Source organism: Mobula birostris, chromosome 13 (genome assembly GCF_030028105.1).
Source record: "Mobula birostris isolate sMobBir1 chromosome 13, sMobBir1.hap1, whole genome shotgun sequence".
In the NCBI taxonomy this organism is placed as follows: Eukaryota; Metazoa; Chordata; class Chondrichthyes; order Myliobatiformes; family Myliobatidae; genus Mobula; species Mobula birostris.
This window is the reverse complement of record NC_092382.1, coordinates 103,020,078-103,039,936: the sequence shown is the minus strand read 5'-3', so window position 1 is coordinate 103,039,936 and position 19,859 is coordinate 103,020,078. Positions and strand designations below refer to the sequence as shown.

The window sequence follows — 19,859 nt, the reverse complement described above, 5'->3', positions numbered from 1 at the left end:
GCGTCGGGCCCCAAAATATTCGCACTTCCCACTCTCACCCCGCAGCCTCGTTCCAGTCCCCGAAATAATCCCACTGCCCAGCCATCTCCCTACAGACCTGTCAGAAACCAAAACACTCCCACTTCCTACCTTTATCCCACAGACCTCTGTCAATGCCCAAATTATTCCCACCGATACATTCCCTCTCCGCAAATCTGTGTCAATCCCCAAATAATTCCCATTGCCTCACTCTCTCCCGTAACCTGTGTCAGTTCCCAAAAGTGCCACACAGCTCCACTCTCTACCCACGGCCCCGTGTCCGTCCCCAAAATAATCTCACATTCAACCTTCTCCCTATAGATCTGTGTCATCACCAGCACACTTTCACTTCCCACTCTCTTCCCAGACACATGTCACTACCCACATTTAATCAACCGCACACTCTCCACCAACAGCCCGTGTCGGTTGCCAAATTAATCCAATGTCCAACACTCTTCCCATAGAAATGTTTTCTCCAAATTAGTCCCAGTGCCTCACTCTCTCCACATGTTGTCGCAGTGACACATTTCCTCCCCACAGTCCTGTGTGAGTCCCTAAACAAATTTAACTGTCCCACTCTCTCTCCCCGCACTCCTTGCTCTGTCCTGCAAATCCTCGCAATTTCCCCACTCTCCCCACAAAACTTGTCAGTCCTCAAAATAATCCCCCTGCTCACTCCCTCTCGCAACAGGTATCAGTCTCTAAATTAATCCCACTGTACGCAACGTTCCTACATCCTGCGCCAGTCCCCAAAGTAAACTCATTGCCTATTCCCTTCTTGCAGCCTTTATCAATCCCCAAACTAATACCCCAACCGATTCTCTCCTCAAAAACTTTCATGACCCCAAATCTCACCCGGTCTTCTATTTTCCAATCCATGCCACCCCGTCCCATCACACACTCACTGGGCCAGAAACAGTGCAAAACTCCCTGTACAGCCTCCCATTCCACAGTCCTAGGGTCAGAGAGAGAGAGAGAGTGAACCTCCTCCACACAGACGTATCATTCATTCCCGGGGTCAAAAACACAGTGAAGCTCTTTCCACACCGTTCCATCACGCACTCGCGGGGCCAGGCACAGAGCGAAACTCCCTCCACACCCTCCCATTACCCACTCCCGGGGTCAGACACAGAGTGAACCTCCCTCCACACCGTCCCATCACACACTCCCGGGTCAGACACAGAGTGAAGCTCCCCCCGCACCGTCCTATCACACACTCCCGGGTCAGACACATAGTGAAGCACTTTCCATATCGTCCCATCACACACTCGCTGTTCAGACATTATGTGTAGTTTCTCTTCACCTATTAATTACAATACAATATTAATTCAGGGGTGTAATTGTAAGTTTAATAAGGAACTGCGCGGCCACATTTGGAGAGTTGTGAGCAGGTTGGGATCAAAGTATGTGTGAATATTGTAAAGGAGGTTCACTAAAATGATTCCAGGATTGAATGGATGGTCATATGAAGACCGTTTGAAGACTCTGGTCAGTACCGCTGGAATTCAAAATAAAGAGGGGTGACCTTTTGGAAAGTTTTCGGATGGTGAAAGGTCATGACAGAGTTGGTGTGAAGAGATTGTTTCCTAATTTAGGGGAGTCTAGGATCAGAGGCACAGCCTGAAAGAGAGGCTTGATTTATAAAGGCGACGAGGAGGTATTTTCTTCGCCAGAGCTTGGTGAATCTGCGGAATTCCAAGCTACAGGCAGACGTGAGGATCATCCATTCGGTGCATTTATATAACCATATAACCATATAACAATTACAGCACGCAAACAGACCATCTGGGCCCTTCTAGTCCGTGCCGAACTCTTACACTCACCTCGTCCCATTGACCTGCAGTCAGCCCATAACCCGCCATTCCTTTCCTGTCCATATCGTTGTCCAATGTAACTTTAAACCACAACATCGAACCCGCTTCAACGACTTCTCCTGGAAGCTCGTTCCACACAGCTACCACGGTCTGAGTAAAGAAGTCCCCATTTATGTTACCCCAAAACGTTTGCCCTTTAATTCTCAACTCATGTCCTCTTGTTTGAATCTCTCCCACTATCAATGGAAATAGCCTATCTACGTCAACTCTATCTAACCCCCTCAAAATTTAAAAAACCTCTATCAAGTCTCCCTCAGCCTTCTACGTTCCAAAGAATAAAGACCCACTTTGTTCAACCTTTCTCTGTAACTTAGGTGACGAAAGCCTGGTAACATTCTGGTAAATGTTTATTTAAGAAAATTAACTTAATTTACTCTAGTCAATTTAAGACAGTTTGAATAATTATTCATTATTGAAAGCATGAAGGTATGCCGGCAGACGGCGGGAGATGGAGCTGAGAGGACAATCGAACAGAGATAAAATGGCCAGCAGACTCGATGGCCTAATTATGCTCCTATGTCGTATCGTTTTAATTGAGGTTCCTCCGTTACTGGTTGACAGCAACTCAGTGGATCTATAGTGGCCCAACACGTTTATACAAACACAAAGAAGGTGCCATGTGCCCGACTGACTAGGACAGGCGTCCACGTTTCCGCACGTCCATTTCCTGGAGTATGGGGAATTGTCATTTTTTTCTTCAATTCAGAGATATAATTGTTCAATGCCACATTCCTTCATGGAAAGTCTACCGTTAAAGGACTCCAGGTGAGCACTCAGTGCTCAACCGTAAGAGTTCTGTCTCCAGTAAAAGTGCTTGTGCTATCGTCATTGGTTAGAGTTAGTGCCGTCTTGTTTACTTCGAGTTTGAGTCTGAATTAATTCTAGACCTTGCTCTGCATTTGAGTTCAACAACGTCCATAGCTGTCTCGTTACAAAAGGCGTCACAGCTTTAGGGGTTTGGGGGGTGTGCTCTCTCAATGAAGACGAGGAAAATTCTGTGTATATTCGGTGGAGAACTTTCTGACAAGCCGCATCGCCTCCTGGAGTGGATGCTGCAACGTACAGAATAGTAACAGGATACAGAGGATTCCAGCCTCAGCCACCACTCTGACGTCACATCCCTGCCCACCATCGTGGACATTTTCAAGACGCGATGCTTTGAAGAGGCGGCGTCCATCACTGAGGACCCTCCCCACTCGGGGAAACCCTCTGCTCGTTACTACCATCGGGGAGGAGTCGCATAAGTCTAAACACCCAGACACAATGATTCAGGAACCAACTTCTGCCCCTGCGCCACCCCATCTTTGAACGCACTAACACTAACTCGACATTTTTGCGGTGTTTATTAATATTTGTAATTTACCTTAATTGTACAACTTTGTGGGATACTGATGCTGCAAAAGAACATATTCCAGGCTCTAAATGTTCCAGATAATAAATCAAATAGAGATTCCGGTGGGAAACATCCGACACGAGCGGACAGGACACTTGGCACGCTGGTCTTCACCAGTCAGGACATTCAGACAGGAGTCGGGAGGTCACGTTGCGGTGGTACAAGACGTCGCTGAGACCGCCCCTCTTCAGAAAAACAAAGCCAGTGAACTGGATAGACTTTACAGGGAGTTCTGCGGGGGTATTGCCGGGACTCGAAGGACTGAGTTGTGGAGACAGTGAGGGAACTTTGGGACTTTATTCGGTGGAGCGTAGTTGTAATTTTACAGACTTCCATAAACACAAAAGGGGCACAGACAGAGGGAATACGCATAGACTTTTACCCGGTGTTCGGTTATGGAGAACCAAACGGCACAGGATTGAGGTGAGAGTGGGTGGAAAGGAGAAAGAGAGAGATCAGAGGGAACGGGGAGGGGAGGGAGAGAGTGCCGTACAGAGGGGTGGGGGGTGGAGGTGAAGAGAGGTGAAAGAAGTTGCCAGAAGGGGCAGAGGAAAAGCGGGCGGGGAAAGCTCGGGGAAATAAGGGGAGGTGAGGGGTAGAGAGAAAGGTGGAGCGAGCGTGGAAGAACGGGACGGGGAAATGGCGAGAAAGAAGGGGTAGACGGCGAGGGAGGTTTGACGGTGTTTCGCGGGGAGAATATGATGGCTACAAGAGGAGGTGTAGGAGTAGGAGGGACAGGCAGAGAATGTGAGGAGGGAATCTAAAAGGATCGGTGAGTGATAGTGAAGGGAGAGAAGGACGATAATTTGGGGTTAATCACTTGATTCACGACGTCTCCAGTGGCTGTCGACAGAGACCCTGGATCTTTTCAGGAATATCCGGGAACAAAGGTGCCGACTTCTCGCAGATGAAGCGCCGATCTAGATCGCAACGGTTATTCCGTCCGTTTGTTTTGCACTGACTGCAGGCGTGCGTGGCAGAGTGCACCTTGTACAGGAGACGCCAGTCAACATTCCTGTTCAAGAGGGTTAAACAATTTCAACAGAGACAAAGCAGCTCCAGCAGAGAACCCGAGCCGAGACTGTTCACAAGCTCATCGCATGAAATCGCTCTATCCTAACAGCCTGAATCAGTACGCAAGGTCATCCCACTCATCCACTCACTCCCCACAGCCCCGCGCCAGTACCCAGACAGATACTACCGTCCCCATGATCCCCACGGCCCTGTGTCAGTCCCCAAATTAGTCGTACTGACCCAATGATACCCTACAGCCACGTGTCTCCCCAAACTAATCCCACACTACCTCACCACAGTCCTCTGTCAGTCCCCATAAGAATGGAAGAGGCCCACCCTCTCCCTTCAGATCTGTTTCTGTCCCCAAACAAACCCGACTGTCCCATAGTCTCCCTACCTACTAATGGCTGTCCTGAAATGAATGCAACTGGTCCACACTCTTCCCTCATCTCTGCGTCGGTCCCAGATTGATCCTGTTGCCCCTTCCCTCTACCCAGAGCTTCGTGTCAGTCTCCTAAAATATCCCACTGCACCGCGATCTTTCCATAGCCTCTGGTCCGCCTCCACAGTTATACCACTGGCACCATCTCTCCCACATCTGTGCGTCAGTTCGCAAACTAATCCCATTAACCCACTGTGTGTCCACCGCCCTGTATCGGTCTCCAAACTGATCCAGTTGTACTACTTCCGCCCCTCATATCTATGTCATTCACCAATCAGATGCCGCTGCTGCTCAATCTCCTCACAGCCCGGCGACTATCTCCAAATTAGTCCTACTGAACAACGCTCTCCTCATTCGTTAGTATTGAAATAATCCCTGTGTACTGAACTCTCCCCACTGCCCTCTGGCTGTTTCCGAATTATTCCCACTGCCCTGTCATTACCGGACAGTCAGGTGTCGGCCCCAAATTGTAGCCCTTGTACCACACTGTCCGGACAACCTCGTACAGTCTTATCGTGAACTAATCCTATTCTTTCCCGTCAGGACTATGTCAATGTCCAACTCTCACCCGATAGATCAGTCCAAATCTCACCCTTCTTCGCATTTTCCGATCCAGTATGCACGGTATGGATGCACAAGTTTGTGAAATACAAAGCTCTGGAATATTAAATTTATTTGATTAATGCCGATAATCGGAAACTATGTACGGAGCTTCTCTCAGTTAATTACAACGGGAATCTGTGAAGGAATGATGCGGAGAGAGCTTCACTCTGTGTCTGACCCCGGGTGAGTGTGATGGAAGGTGTGGAGGGAGCTTCACTCTGTGCCCGAACCTTGGAGTGTATGATGGGACGGTGTGGAAGGAGGTTCACTCTGTGTCAATCCCCGGGTGTGTATGATAGTATAGTGTGTAGGGAGTTTCACTCTGTGTCTGACCCCTGGTGTGTGTGATGGTACGGTGTGGAGGGAGATTCTATCTGTGCCTGATCTCGGAAGAGTGTGATGGCACGGTGTGAAGGGGACATCACTGTGTGTCTGACCCCGGGACTGTGTGATGGTAAGGTGTGGAGGGAGCTTCACCCTGTATCAGACCTCGTGAGTGTGTGCTAGGAGTGTTTGTTGGGTTTTGAACCAGTCTCTGACCCCGGAAGTGTGTGATGGGACGGTGTGGAGGGAGATTCACTCTGTGTCTGACCCCGGGAGTGTGTGATGGGACGGTGTGGATGGAGATTCACTCTGTGTCTGACCCCGGGAGTGTGTGATGGGACGGTGCGGAGGGAGATTCACTCTGTGTCTGACCCCGGGAGTGTGTGATGGGACGGTGTGGAGGGAGATTCACTCTGTGTCTTACACCGGGAGTGTGAAATGGGGCTGTGTGGAGGGAGATTCACTCTGTGTCTGACCCCGGGAGTGTGTGATGGGACGGTGTGGAGGGAGATTCACTCTGTGTCTGACCCCGGGAGTGTGTGATGGGACGGTGTGGAGGGAGATTCACTCTGTGTCTGACCCCGGGAGTGTGTGATGGGACGGTGTGGAGGGAGATTCACTCTGTGTCTTACACCGGGTGTGTGTGATGGGACGGTGGGGAGGGAGATTCACTCTGTGTCTGACCCCGGGAGTGTGTCATTGGACGGTGTGGATGTAGCTTCACTCTGTGTCTGACTCCGGGAGTGTGAAATGGGACTGTGTGGAGGAAGCATCTCTCTCTGTCTGACTCCGGGAGTGTGTGATGGGAGTGTATTCTGGGTGTTCACCCTCTGTCTGATCTCGCGGGTGTGTGATGATTCCTGTGTTACGGTGGGACCTTCTCTTGCTGTGATACATACCGCTTCATCCCTTGAATCGATTTCCAGCAGCCTTGAATCAAGGTTTGAACATTCTTGCATCGCTTCGTGGAAAGATCTTTCAGACGTGGATACGTAATAACATCGGTCTTTATTTGGGATCCATTCATCGGAACACGGTTGTCCTTGAAATCAGGAACAAGGAAGAGTAAAAAAACAGAGTGAATCTTCCTTCACACTTTCCCATGACACACACGAGGGGTGACACACAGAGCGAATTTCCCTCCACGCGGTCCAATCACGCACACCCGATATCAGACACAGAGAGAATCTCTCCCATGCCGTCCCAACGCACATTAACAGGATCAGGCACAGAGTGAAGTTCCCTCCGCATCATCCGTCACACCCCCGGGGTCAGACACGGACTGAATCTCTTACACATTGGCCCAACGGACACGCCCCGAAGAGACACAGAATGAAGTTCCCTCCACAACGTCGCATCAGAAATTCACAGGATCAGGCAACGAGTGAAGTTCCATCCACATCATCGATCACAGACTCTCCGGTCAATCACAGATTGATCTACCTCTATCCCCTCCCTGATATACTCACGGAGTCAGATACAAAGTGATGCTCCTTACACACTGTCCCATCACAGACTCGGGATGTCAGACACAGAATGATGCTCCCTCCACACCGTGCCATCACAGACTCCAAGGATCAAACACGGAATGAATCTCACTCCACAGCGCCTCATCACACAGCCTCTGCGTCAGACCCAGAGTGAAGTTCCCTCCGCACTTTCCCACAGCAATGGTGTCAGGCACAGAGCGATGATCCCTCGAAGCGTCATATCGGGCACATTCACCGGGTTAGAGGCGCGGTGTCCTATCTGGAGACTCACGGAATCAGATAGTGATTGATGTTTTCCTCCCACCACACGCTCCCGGGATCAGAAACATACTGAAGCTCCCACCACACCCTCCCTTCCCAGTGCACACACTCCCGGGGTCAGACGTGGAGGGATGCTTCACCTCTGCCATTCATCAGAAATTGGCAAATTTCACCCTTCGTGCATTCGAAAGTTCTGAGCTCGTTTTCGAAGATGGAGAGGTTGTTTTTGAGGACAGAAAAGTTCTCGAGACAGTCGTAGTTGGAGAGATTCAGCTCCTGGATCTGCTGTCGATATTCGGTCTGTGTCCTGTTCATCTGCAAATACTGTTCCCAAAGTAGCTGGTATTTTATGTCGGAGGTGATCTGAGACTGACGAATCTGTTTTGCGTTTATAGTGACAGGTGAGACAGCGTCACGGTGCTGGGCAGTTCTCGGTAATCGGAGTGTTAGTGTCACCTTGTGGTGCGATGAGATTCATACTGAGAAGCGTGTAGGTGTCATGGTGCGCTGCGCTGCGGTAGACGTTGAGAAGCGCTGACGAGAGTTACGGTGAGAGGCGTGTTTTTGTCACGGTACAGATCATGCCTGTGGACTGGTGAGGGGCCTGTCACTGTCAGGAGAGAGCGGCGTGTTGATGACAAGGGGACGGGTGTGTTGGTGTCACAGTGAGAGGCCACTTTGCCACCGTGAGGTGCCTGTCTGTGTCAAGCTGACGGGTATATCAGTGTCCCGCGAGGTTTTCCTTGGAGTTATGATGGGGATTCGTCAGTATTAGGGTGATGATTAATTCCGTTACACAGTGAGGGTTGCGGGTAGGGACGTGTCTTCGTCACTATGATGGGTGGTTCTGTGTCTCCATGAGAGGTGTGCCGAGTCACTGTGAGGTTTACCGGGATGTCACGGTGAGGGATTTGTCGGAATCACACTGAAGGGTCTCTCGGTATCACGGTGAGTGGAGTGTCTGTGCCATCGTGTTTGGTGCGCTGGTGTCACAGATGAAGGTGTCGCCCCTAGGAGCGTAACAGTAACACGGCCAGGGGCATGTCGATGTTACAGTGAGGGGTACACTGCAGCCATGTCTGTGTAACTGTGAGGGTCGTGTCCGTGTCACGGTTAGAAGCATTTCCAAGGGTGTAGATCGGGCAGAGTTTGTTTAGTGTGTCCAGGACGGATTACTGTCACAGTATGCTGACAGACCGACCAGGGGGAATGCCATACTAGATCCAGTACTAGGTAATGAACCGGGTCAGGTCACAAATCTCTCAGTGCGTGAGCATCTGTGGGACAGTGACCACCGCTCTCTGGCCTTTAGCAAAAGGATAGAATCAAAGAGGACAGGAAAAGTTTTAAATTGTGAAAGGCAAATTGTGATGCTATAAGACTAGAACTTGCGGGTGTGAATTGGGATGATGTTTTTGCAGGGAAATGTACTATGGGCAGGTGGTCGATGTTTAGAGAACTCTTTCGGGATGTAAGCGATAAATGTGTCCCTGTGAGGAAGATATAGAATGATAGGGTGAAGGAATCATGCGTAACAAGTGAGGTGGAAAATCTAGTCAGGTGGAAGAAGGCAGCATACATGAGGTTTAGGAAGCAAGGCTCAGATGGGTCTATTGAGGAATATAGGGAAGCAAGAAAAGAGCTTAACAAGGGGTTGAGAAGAGCAAGAACGGGGCATGAGAAAACCTAGGTGAGTAGGGTAATGGAAAACCCCAAGGCATCCTTCAATTATGCGAAGAACAAAAGGATGACAGGAGTGAAGGTAGGACCTATTAGAGATAAATGTGGGAAGATGTGCCTGGAGGCTGTGGAAGTGAGCGAGGTCCTCACTGAATACTCCTCTTCGGTATTCACCAATGAGAGGGAACTTGATGATGGTGAGGACAATATGAGTGAGGCTGATGTTATAGAGTATGTTGATATTAAGGGAGAGCAGGTGTTGGAGTTGTTAAAATACATTAGGACAGTAAAGTCCCCGGGGCCTGACTGAATATTCCCCAGGCTGCTCCACGAGGCGAGAGAAGAGATTGCTAAGCCTCTGGCTAGGATCTTTACGTCCTCGTTGTCCACGGGAATGGTACCGGAGGATTGGAGGGAGATGGGCAAATAGATGAGGGTAGTGCAGTGGATGTGATCTATATGGATATAGTAAATCATTTGACAAGGTTCCACACCGTAGGCTTATTCAGAAAGTCTGAAGGCATGGGATCCAGGAAAGTTTGGCCAGGTGGATTCAGAATTGGCTTGCCGGCAGAAGGCAGAGGGTGGTGGTGGAGGGAGTACATTTAGATTGGAGGATTGTGACTAGTGGTGTCCCACAACGATCTGTTCTGGGACCTCTACTTTTCGTGATTTTTATCTAACGATCTGGATGTGGGGATAGAAGGGTGGGTTGGCAAGTTTGCAGACGACACAAAGGTTGGTGGTGCTCTAGATAGTGTAGAGGATTGTCAAAGATTGCGGAGAGACATTGATAGGATGCGGAAGTCGGCTGAGAAGTGGCAGATGGAGTTGAACCCGGAGAAGTGTGAGGTGGTACACTTAGGAAGGTCAAACTCCAAGGCAGAGTGCAAAGTAAATGGTAGGATTCTGGGTAGTGTGGAGGAGCAGAGGGATCTCGGGGTACATGTCCACAGATCCCTGAAAGTTGCCTCACAGGTGGATAGGGTAGTTAAGAAAGATTATGGGCTGTTTGCTTTCATAAGTCGAGGGATGGAGTTTAAGCGTCTCGATGTAATGATGCAGCTCTATAAAACTCTGGTTAGGCCACACTTGGAGTATTGTGTCCAGTTCTGATCACCTCACTATAGGAAGGATGTGGAAGCATTGGAAAGGGTACACAGGAGATTTACCAGGATGCTGCCCGGTTTAGAGAGTATGCATTATGATCAGAGATTAATGGAGCTAGGGCTTTACTGTTTGGAGAGAAGGAGGATGAGAGGAGACATGATAGAGGTGTACAAGATAACAAAAGGAATAGATAGAGTGGATAGCTAGCACCTCTTCCCCAGGGCACCACTGCTCAATACAAGAGGACATGGCTTTAAGGTAAGGGGTGGGAAATTCAAGGGGGATATTAGAGGAAGTTTTTTGTAATCAGAGAGTGGTTGGTGCGTGGAATGCACTGCCTGAGTCACTGGTGGAGCCAGTTACACGAGTGAAGTTTAAGAGACTACTAGACAGGTATATGGAGGAATTTAATGTGGGGGTTTATATGGGAGCCAGGTTTTGAGGGTCGGCACAACATTGTGGGCCAAAGGGCCTGTACTGTGCAGTATTATTCTATGTTCTATTTCTGTGTAGTGTACAAACGTCTGTCGGTGCTATGGCGACAGGATTGTTAGTGTTATGGTGAATGTTGAATCGGTGTGAGTAGGAGGTCGAAGAAGGAAGACTAAGAGTCGGAGCGTGGGTGCGGAGGAAGCCATTTTTGAATTTTTCGTTTTTATATTCTTTCGGAGTTCAGAGAGGCAGGACTGCGCAGGCGTGTGACGTCGGGCAGTGAAGCGCGGAAGATGTAAAAGGAACAGAGCCTCATAGAGCGGGCAGCGTAGTCTGCGGGCTGCGGAGTGAGCCGGGAGCAGACTGGAGACTTAAGGGCTTCGGCTCAACGGGCTCATCGGAAACGGGCGAGGCGAGGAAGGTTTGGTATACATATTTTGTTGTTATTTGAGCAGCGGGGCAGTATGAGTGTCAGGGCAGTTTGTTGTTCTCCGTGCCGGATGTAGGAGGCCCTGGAGTCTCCAAGCCTCCCAGACTTCCACATCTGCGCCAGGTGCGCCGAGATGCAGCTCCTAAGAGACCGCGTTAGGGAACTGGAGCTGCAGCTCGAAACCTCCATCTGGTCAGGGAGACTGAGGAGTTGATAGAGAGGAGTTACAGGCAGGTGGTCACACCAGGGCCACGGGAGGCAGACAAGTGGGTCACGGTTAGGAGAGGGAAGGGGAAGAGTCAGGTAATAGAGAGTACCCCGGTGGCGGTACCCCTTGATAATAGGTACTCCTGTTTGAGTACCGTTGGCGGGGAACGGCTTACCCGGGAGAAGCGACAGTGGCCGTGCCTCCGGCACAGGGTCCGGCCCTTTAGCTCAGAAGGGTAGGGAAAGGAAGAGGAGACAGTTGTAGGAGGGGAATCGATAGTAACGGGGTCAGATAGGCGATTCTGTGGACGTAGTCCAGAGACCCGGAAGGTGTTTGCCTCCCTGGTGCCAGGGTCCGGGATATTTCTGATGGCATCCAAGATATCCTGAAGTGGGAGGGTGAGAATCCAGAGGTCGTGGTACATATAGGTACCAATGACATAGGTAGGAAAAGGGAAGAGGTCCTGAAAGGAGAATATAGGGAGTTAGGAAGGGAGTTGAGAAGAAGGACCGCAAAGGTAGTCATCTCGGGATTACTGCCTGTGCCACGCGACAGTGAGAGTAGGAATGCGATGAGGTGGAGGATAAATGCGTGGCTGAGGGATTGGAGCAGGGAGCAGGGATTCAAGTTTTTGGATCATTGGGACCTCTTTTGGCGCAGGTATGACCTGTTGAAAAAGGACGGGTTACACTTGAATCCTAGGCGGGGAGATTTGCGAGGTCTACGGAGGTGACTTTGAACTAGAATGGTTGGGGGGTGGGAATCAAAGTAAAGAGACTAGGAGGGAGGAGGTTAGTTCACAACAGGGGGATGGGAAGAAGTGAAGAGAGACAGAGGGCTGTAAAATGAGGGTAGAATCAAAAAGTAGTAAGGTGAAAATTAAAAGTGGCAGGCCGGCAAATCCAGGGCAAAAATCAAAAAGGGCCACTTTTCAACATAATTTTATAGGGACTAAGAATGCTGTAAAAGCAAGCCTGAAGGCTTTGTGTGTCAATGCAATTAATGTTCGTAACAAGGTGGATGAATTAAATGTGCAGGTTTGTTATTAACGAATATGACATAGTTGGGATCACAGAGACATGGCTCCAGGGTGACCAAGGACAGGAGCTCAACATTCAGGGATATTCAATATTTAGGAAGGACAGGCATGAAAGAAAAGGAGGTGGGGTGGCGTTGCTGGTTAGAGAGGAGATTAACGCAATAGAAAGGAAGGACATTAGCAGGGAGGGTGTGGAATCAAAATGGGTAGAGCGGCATAACACTAAGGGGCAGAAAACGCTGGTGAGAGTTGTGTACAGGCCACTTAACAGTAGTAGTGAGGTTGGGGATGGCATTAAATAGGAAAATAGAAATGCGTGCCATAAAGGAACAGCAGTTATAATGGGTGACTTCAATCTGCATATAGATTGGGTGAACCAAATTGGTAAAGGTGCTGAGGAAAAGGATTTCTTAAAATGTATACGGGGTGGTTTTTTGAACTGGCGTGTCGAGGAACCAACTAGAGAGAAGGCCATTCTAGATTGGGTATTGAGCAATGAGGAAGGGTTAATTAGCAATCTTACCGCGAGAGGCCCCTAGGTAAGAGTGACCATAATATGGTGGATTTTTTCATTAAATTGGAGAGTGACATAGTTAATTCAGAAACAAAGGTTCTGAACTTAAAGAAGGGTAACTTTGAAGGTATCAGTCGTGAATTAGCTAAGATAGACTGACAAATGACACTTAAAAGGTTGACGGTGGATATGCAATGGCAAGCATTTAAAGATCGCATCGATGAACTACAACATTTGTTCATCCCGGTCTGGCAAAAGAATAATTCAGGGAAGGTAGTGCACCCATGGCTGACAAGGGAAATTAGGGATAGTATCAATTCCAAAAAAGGAACATACAAATTGTCCAGTAAAAGCGGATCACCTGAGGACTGGGAGAAGTTCAGAGTCCAGCAGAGGAGGACGAAGGGCTTAATTAGGAAAGGGAAAACAGATTATGAGAGAAAACTGGCAGGGAATATGAAAACTGACTGTAAAAGCTTTTTTAAATATGTGAAAAGAAAAAGATTGGTTACGACAAATGTATGCCCCTTTTAGCTTGACACAGATAAATTGATTATGGGGAGTAAGGAAATGGCAGACCAAATGAATACCTACTTTGGTTCTGTCTTCACTAAGGAGGACGTAAATAATTTTCCGTAAATAGTAGGAGACGGAGGTACTAGTGAGATGGATGAACTGAGGGAAATACATGTTAGTAGGTAAGTGGTGTTAGGTAAATAGTTCCTGAGGATTGGAGGGTGCCTAATGCAACCCCGCTTTAAAAGAGAGAGAGAGAGAGAGAGAGAGAGAGAGAGAGAGAGCGAGAGAGAGACCGGGGAATTATAGACCGGTTTGCCTGACACCAGTGGTGGGGAAAATGCCAGAGTCAAAGATGTGATAACAGCTCACATGGAAAGCGGTGAAATCATCGCACAAATTCAGCATGGATTTGTGAAAGGAAAATCATGTCTGACGAATCTCATAGAATTTTTTGAGGATGTAACTAGTAGAGTGGATGGAAGAGAACCAGTGGATGTCGTATATTTGGATTTTCAAAAGGCTTTTGACAAGGTCCCACACAGGAGAGTAGTGTGCAACCTGAAAGCACATGACATTGGGGTAAGGTATTGCTGTAGATAGAGAATTGGTTGGCAGATAGGATTCAAAATGTGTGAATAAACGGGACCTTTTCAAAATGGCAGGCAGTGACTAGTGGGGTGCCGGAAGACACAGTGCCGGGACCCCAGTTGTTTACAATATATATTGATGACTTAGATGAGGAAATTCAATGTAGCATCTCCTAGTTTGCGGATGACACGAACTTGGGCGGCAGTGTTAGCTGTGAGGAGGATGAAAAGAGGATGCAGGGTGACTTGGATAGGTTAGGTGAGTGGGCAAATTCATGGCAGATGCAATTTAATGTAGTTAAATGTGAGGTTATCCACCTTGGTGCCAAAAACAGGAAAACAGATTATTATCTGAATGGTGGTCGATTAGGAAAAGGGGAGGTGCAACGAGACCTGGGTGTCATTATACAGCAGTCATTGAAACTGGGCATGCAGGTACAGCAGGCGGTGAAAAAGGCGAATGGTATGCTGGCATTCATAGCAAAAGGATTCGAGTACAGGAGCAGGGAGGTACTACTGCAGCTGTACAAGTCCTTGGGAGACCACACCTGGAGTATTGTGTGCAGTTTTGGTACCCTAATGATATCTCAGGATACTTAGCTGTGACTTTGATCCAGAATGCCGGCAGAGATGTTATATCAAACATACTTTTCAGCCCGCCGTCATTTGTAAGCTTGAGGAGTTGATCTCCTTCCCGCGCTGACATGCATGTCGCGCGGGTAATGACGTCGTGTGCTTTCAAGCTCCTCAGTGACCGAGACAGTAAATGAGGACAGGCTCGGATGACTCCTATCGCTAAATTATATCGTTTTCTCCTGGCCCTGTACCGCATGCTTTGCGGCCCGGTGATTGGGGACCACTGCCTTAATCTGAGGAAAGACATTCTTGCCGGAGTGGGTGTACAAAGAAGGTTCACCAGATTGATTCCTGGTATGGCAGGACTTTCATATGATGAACAACTGGATCGACGAGGCTTATACTCGCCGGAATTTAGAAGATTGAGGGGGGGATCTTATCGAAACGTATAAAATTCTAAAGGGATTTCACAGGCTAGATGCAGGAAGATTGTTCCCGCTGTTGGGGAAGTCCAGAACGAGGGGTCACAGTTTGAGGATAAAGGGGAAGCCTTTTAGAACCAAGATTAGGAAAAACTTCTTCACACAGAGAGTGGTGAATCTGTGAATTCTCTGCCGCAGGAAACAGTTGAGGCCAGTTCATTGGCTCTGTTTAAGAGGGAGTTAGATATGGCCCTTGTGGCTAAAGTGATCAGGGGGTATGGAGAGAAGGCTGGTACAGGGTTCTGAGTTGGATGATCAGCCATGATCATACTGAATGGTGGTACACGCTCGAAGGGCCGAATGGCCTACTCCTGCACCTATTTTCTATGTTTCTATGTTTCACTTCTGTCATCCTTTTTTTATTCACATAATTGAAGAATGCATTGGGGTTTTCCTTTACCCTACTCGCCAAGGCCTTCTCATGCACCCTTCTTGCTCTTCTCAGCCCCTTCTTAAGCTCCTTTCTTGTTTCCCTATATTCCTCAATTGACCCATCTGATCCTTGCTTCCTCAACCACATGTATACTGCCTTCGTCCACCTGACTAGATTTTCCACCTCACTTGTCACCCATGGTTCCTTCACCCTACCATTCTTTATCTTCCTCACCGGGACAAATTTATCCCTAACATCCTGCAAGAGATCTCTAAACATCGACCACATGTCCATGGTATCTACTCTTCCCCATTCCACTCTCCCGTGATAAGACAGAAAACGAAACACTTTCAGCCCTATCTCACCGTGGTCAGACACAGTCTGCTGCTCTTCTTCCTCGTCAGATCACACAACACAGAGGTCAGATACGCAAGAAGCTCCGTCCACACCATCCTATCACACACTCCCGGGTGAAAAACAGAGACACGTCTGCTCCATACCCTCCCACCATAAAATCCAGCGGTCAGGCATAGAGTTAAGCGACTCTCACAGTGTCCATTTGCACATTCCAGGGATCAGGCACAGTGTCGCTGCTTCAGCACCGTCTGATTACTGACACCTTTTGAAAGACATGGAGTGAACCTCTCTTCCACTCTCCCGTGACACACGAGAAGGATCAGAAACAGACCCATCACAGACACCCGGAGTCAGTTATACAGCGTTGGTCTCCGCACGCCATTCAGTCACAGACTTCCTGATGGGTCGGACACACATTGCGTTCCATCCGCAATGACCCGTCACACACTCTCGGGAACAGACGAAGAATGACGCTCTTGTCTCACGGGCCCATCATACTCCCCCCGGTGTCAGGCACAGAGTTATGCTCCTTCCACACTGTCCTGGGTTCTGCCTCAGACTGAAGCTTTCTGTCCACCACACTATCACACACTCCTTGGGTCAGACATGGAGAGAAGCTCCCTGCACACTGTCACATCACACAGTCCTGCGGGCACACACAGAGTCAACCTCCGCCCACACTGCCCCATTACTCCCGCCCGTGATTAGACAGGCAATGAAACGCTGTCGGCACCATCCCACCGCATACTCCTGTGGTCAGACACAGTATGATGCTCCTTCTACCCCGTCACATCACACAACACAGGGTCGGGAAACTGGAGATGCTCCCTCCGCACCGTTCTATCACTCACCCCTGGTAACAGACACAGAGCGGAACACCATCCAGGCACGCTTCACTGTTCCCGATGTCAGACAGACACATGCCCACCCTCCCAAACACACTCACCCACTCCCCACCTCGGCTATTTCTTCCCTCATCACTGTGTCACAAACAGAGTCCAATCATACACACACGGGATGAGACGCAGATTTAAGCTTCCTGCACAAGGTCAGATCACACAATAAAATGGTCACAAGCAGATGGAATCTCTCTCTCCGCGGTCTCATCACACACTACAGGCGTCAGACGTGTAGCGAGGCTCCCTTCCACATTGTCCCATCATACACTCCCGGAGACAGACACCGAGTTTAGCTCCCTCTACAAAGCCACGTCACATACTGCCTGTGTCAGAAACAGAGTGAACCTCTCTCTCCATGGGCTCATTACACATTCCAATGATCAGACGTGGAGTGATGTTTCCTGTACACCGTCCAATTACACTCTTCCCATGTTAGATTCTGAATGTTACTCCTTCCACACCGTTTCATTACACACTCTAGGGGTCAGACACAGAGTGAATCTACCTCCACACCGCCCCTCATACACTCCCTGAGAAAAAGATCAGAATTTAGATCCTTCCCCAAAGTCCAATTTCACAGAGCCTTGGTGAGACACACTGTGAATCTCTCTCTCCACAAACCCATCACACACTCCAGCGGTTAGACACGGAAAGAAACTCCTTTCGCTCACACGACAAATATCAGAGGGAGACCGATTCTCCTCTTCGTCTTCTCAACACACCACAGAGCAAACTGTGTGACACAGAGGGAACCTGCCTCCTCACCGTCCCATCACACACTCCCGAGAATAACACAGTGCGAATCTCTCTCCTCACGTCCCATCACACACTCCCGTGGTCAGACACAGAATGAATCTCCCTCCACACGGCCACATGACACACCACCGAGTCTAACAAAGTGTAAATCTCCCTCTTTACGTTTGATCACACACTCCCTGGCGACGCACAGAGTGAAGCTCTCTCTGAACCGTCCCATCACACCCCACTGTGTTCACACACAAAGCGAAGTTCCGCCCTTACCCTCACATGGCACACTCACGGGGTCAGACTACCTTCACAACATCCAGTAACACAATCCGGTGTCACATAGAGTGAACGCCCTCTGCACTGTCCCATTACACACTCCCGGAGTCAGACACAGACGCTCTCTCTCCCTACGATCCCATTACACACTCCGGGAATCAGATACAGTGTGATGCTCCCTCCACACCGTCCCATCACACAGTCGCGGATTCAGTCACAGAGTGAAGCCCCCTCTGCAACGTCCCATCACTCACTCCTGGATTCAGACACAGGATGAAGCCCCCTCTGCACCTTCCCGTCACACACTCCCGGATTCAGAGTGAAACTCTCTCTCCGCCATGTCATAACACCATTCAGGGGTTAGACCTTGGGTGAAGCTCTCTGGGCCCTGTCCGATCACACAAGCCGTCTGTCAGACACAGAGTGAAGCTGGATCCATACCGTCCCATCAGAGATTTCCGGATTCAGACATAGAGTGAAGCTGTAAAAATACGTCTCACAATCCTCTGGGCAGGCGCAGAGTGAATCCATCTCCACAACGTCCCGTCACACTCTCGTTGGTTCAGTGATAAAGTGCAGCTTCCTGCACGCAGCACCATCACACACTCACAGGTCAAACACAGAGAGGGACTCTCCCGCCATACCGTCTCTTCACTACTCCCGATGTCAAACACAGAGTGACGCTTCCTCTCTCTGTGTCTGCCCTGTGATGAGGAGCGGGTTAAAGATGAGAATGATGCCTCACCTCTTCTGCTGGTCAACAATTCACAGATTTGAGCCTTGGTTTCGTTCACAGCTTTGTACTTCGCTTCCATCTCGTTGATCTTGGATTGAAGGGTTGAGTTTAACTCATCGTAATTTCGGTCCACGGTGAACTTGGACTGACGAATCTGTGACACTGAGAGAGATGGTGAAGGATGATTAACGTTTACAGTGACACGTGATTCAGCAACACGCTACCGAGCGGGCCACAGAGAGTGTTGTGTCAGTGTCACGGTGAAGGTCGTCACAGTGAGAGGTGTCGGCCTGTCGTGTCACGCTGAGGGGTATATTAATGTGTCGGTGAAGGTTATGTTGTTGTCACAATGGGGTCTGCGTCAATATCATGCGGGTCACGATCGAGTTGTTTTGAAGGACGTGGCGGTGTCACCGTGATAGGTGATTCTGTGCCCCGGTGAGAGTTGTGCCGGGTCGCATTGAAGTGTACCTCGATGTCACGGCGAGGGAAATGTCAGAGTAAGGAGCCTGGTGCTGTCAAGGTGAGTGGAGTATCTCTGTCATGGTGTGGGGTGTGTTTGTATCATAGAGAGGAATGTTTTTGTGTCACGGTGAGAGACATGTCATTGCCACGGTGGTTGTAACAGTGTCAGGCTGAGGTGTTTTGGTATCACGCTAAGAGGTTTGCCCGTGTCAGAATGAGGCGTGGGTAATTGCCTCTGTGAGCGGTGCATCGGCGTTATGTTGAGCGGTGATACTGTCTCGGTAAGGGGTGTTACAGTGACTTCTGAGTCTTTGTCACGAGGCGGTGAGGATCACGACGAGGAGCGTGAAGGTGTCACAGTGTACGGTGCCTCAGAGTCACAGTGAAAAAGCGTGTCGGTGTCATTTTGAGGTGTGTTTCGCTGCTGCCTTGAGGAGTTTATCAGTAATACAGTCAGTGGGAATGTCGATGTTACAGTGAGGGGTACGTTGCGGTCACTGTGACTGCCACGGGTGTGTAACGTCCATGGTCCGTGTCCGTGTTGCGGTTAGGAGTGTATCTGTGTCTCGTTGAAGGTCGTAACCGTGATACGGTGACTGAATTGTTCATGTTCTGGTGAATGGCGTGCCGGTGTCCGGATGAGTCTTGATTGTGTTACGGTGAATGCCGTGTCTTTATCATGGTTATAAGCCATATGACCAGAAGACAAAGGAGCAGAAGTCGGACATTCGACCCGTCGAGTCTGCTCCGCCATGTTATGATGAGCTTATCCATTCCCCCACTTAGTCCCTCTCCCCCGCCTTCTCACCATAACCTTTGATGCCCTGGCTACTCAGATACCTATCAATCTCTGCCTTAAATACACCCAGTGACTTGGCCTCCACTGCCGCCCGTGGCAACAAACCCTGTGGCTAAAAAAAAAAATCGCATCTCTGTTCTGAATGGTCGCCCTTCAATCCTTCAGTCATGCGCTCTCGTACTAGACTTCCCCAACATGGGACACAACTTTG

At 49.3% G+C, this 19,859-nt stretch overlaps 1 protein-coding gene across 3 annotated transcripts in view; it reads right to left on the bottom strand.

Moving 5' to 3' along the window:
- Positions 1-3,168: 3,168 nt before the first annotated feature.
- LOC140207232 (C-type lectin domain family 9 member A-like) overlaps positions 3,169-19,859 on the bottom strand; it is a 51,162-nt gene continuing 34,471 nt past the window's right edge. For 2 of the 3 annotated variants that reach the window (XM_072275658.1, XM_072275660.1), the window contains exons 3-6: positions 18,394-18,546; positions 6,568-6,710; positions 5,334-5,398; positions 3,169-4,300 (exon numbers count right to left, since the gene is read on the bottom strand). In XM_072275658.1, the coding sequence (XP_072131759.1) occupies positions 4,111-4,300; positions 5,334-5,398; positions 6,568-6,710; positions 18,394-18,546 (551 nt within the window). In that variant the 3' untranslated portion in view covers positions 3,169-4,110. The remainder of the gene's footprint in view (positions 4,301-5,333; positions 5,399-6,567; positions 6,711-18,393; positions 18,547-19,859) is intronic. The other variant, XM_072275659.1, reaches the window with a different exon arrangement.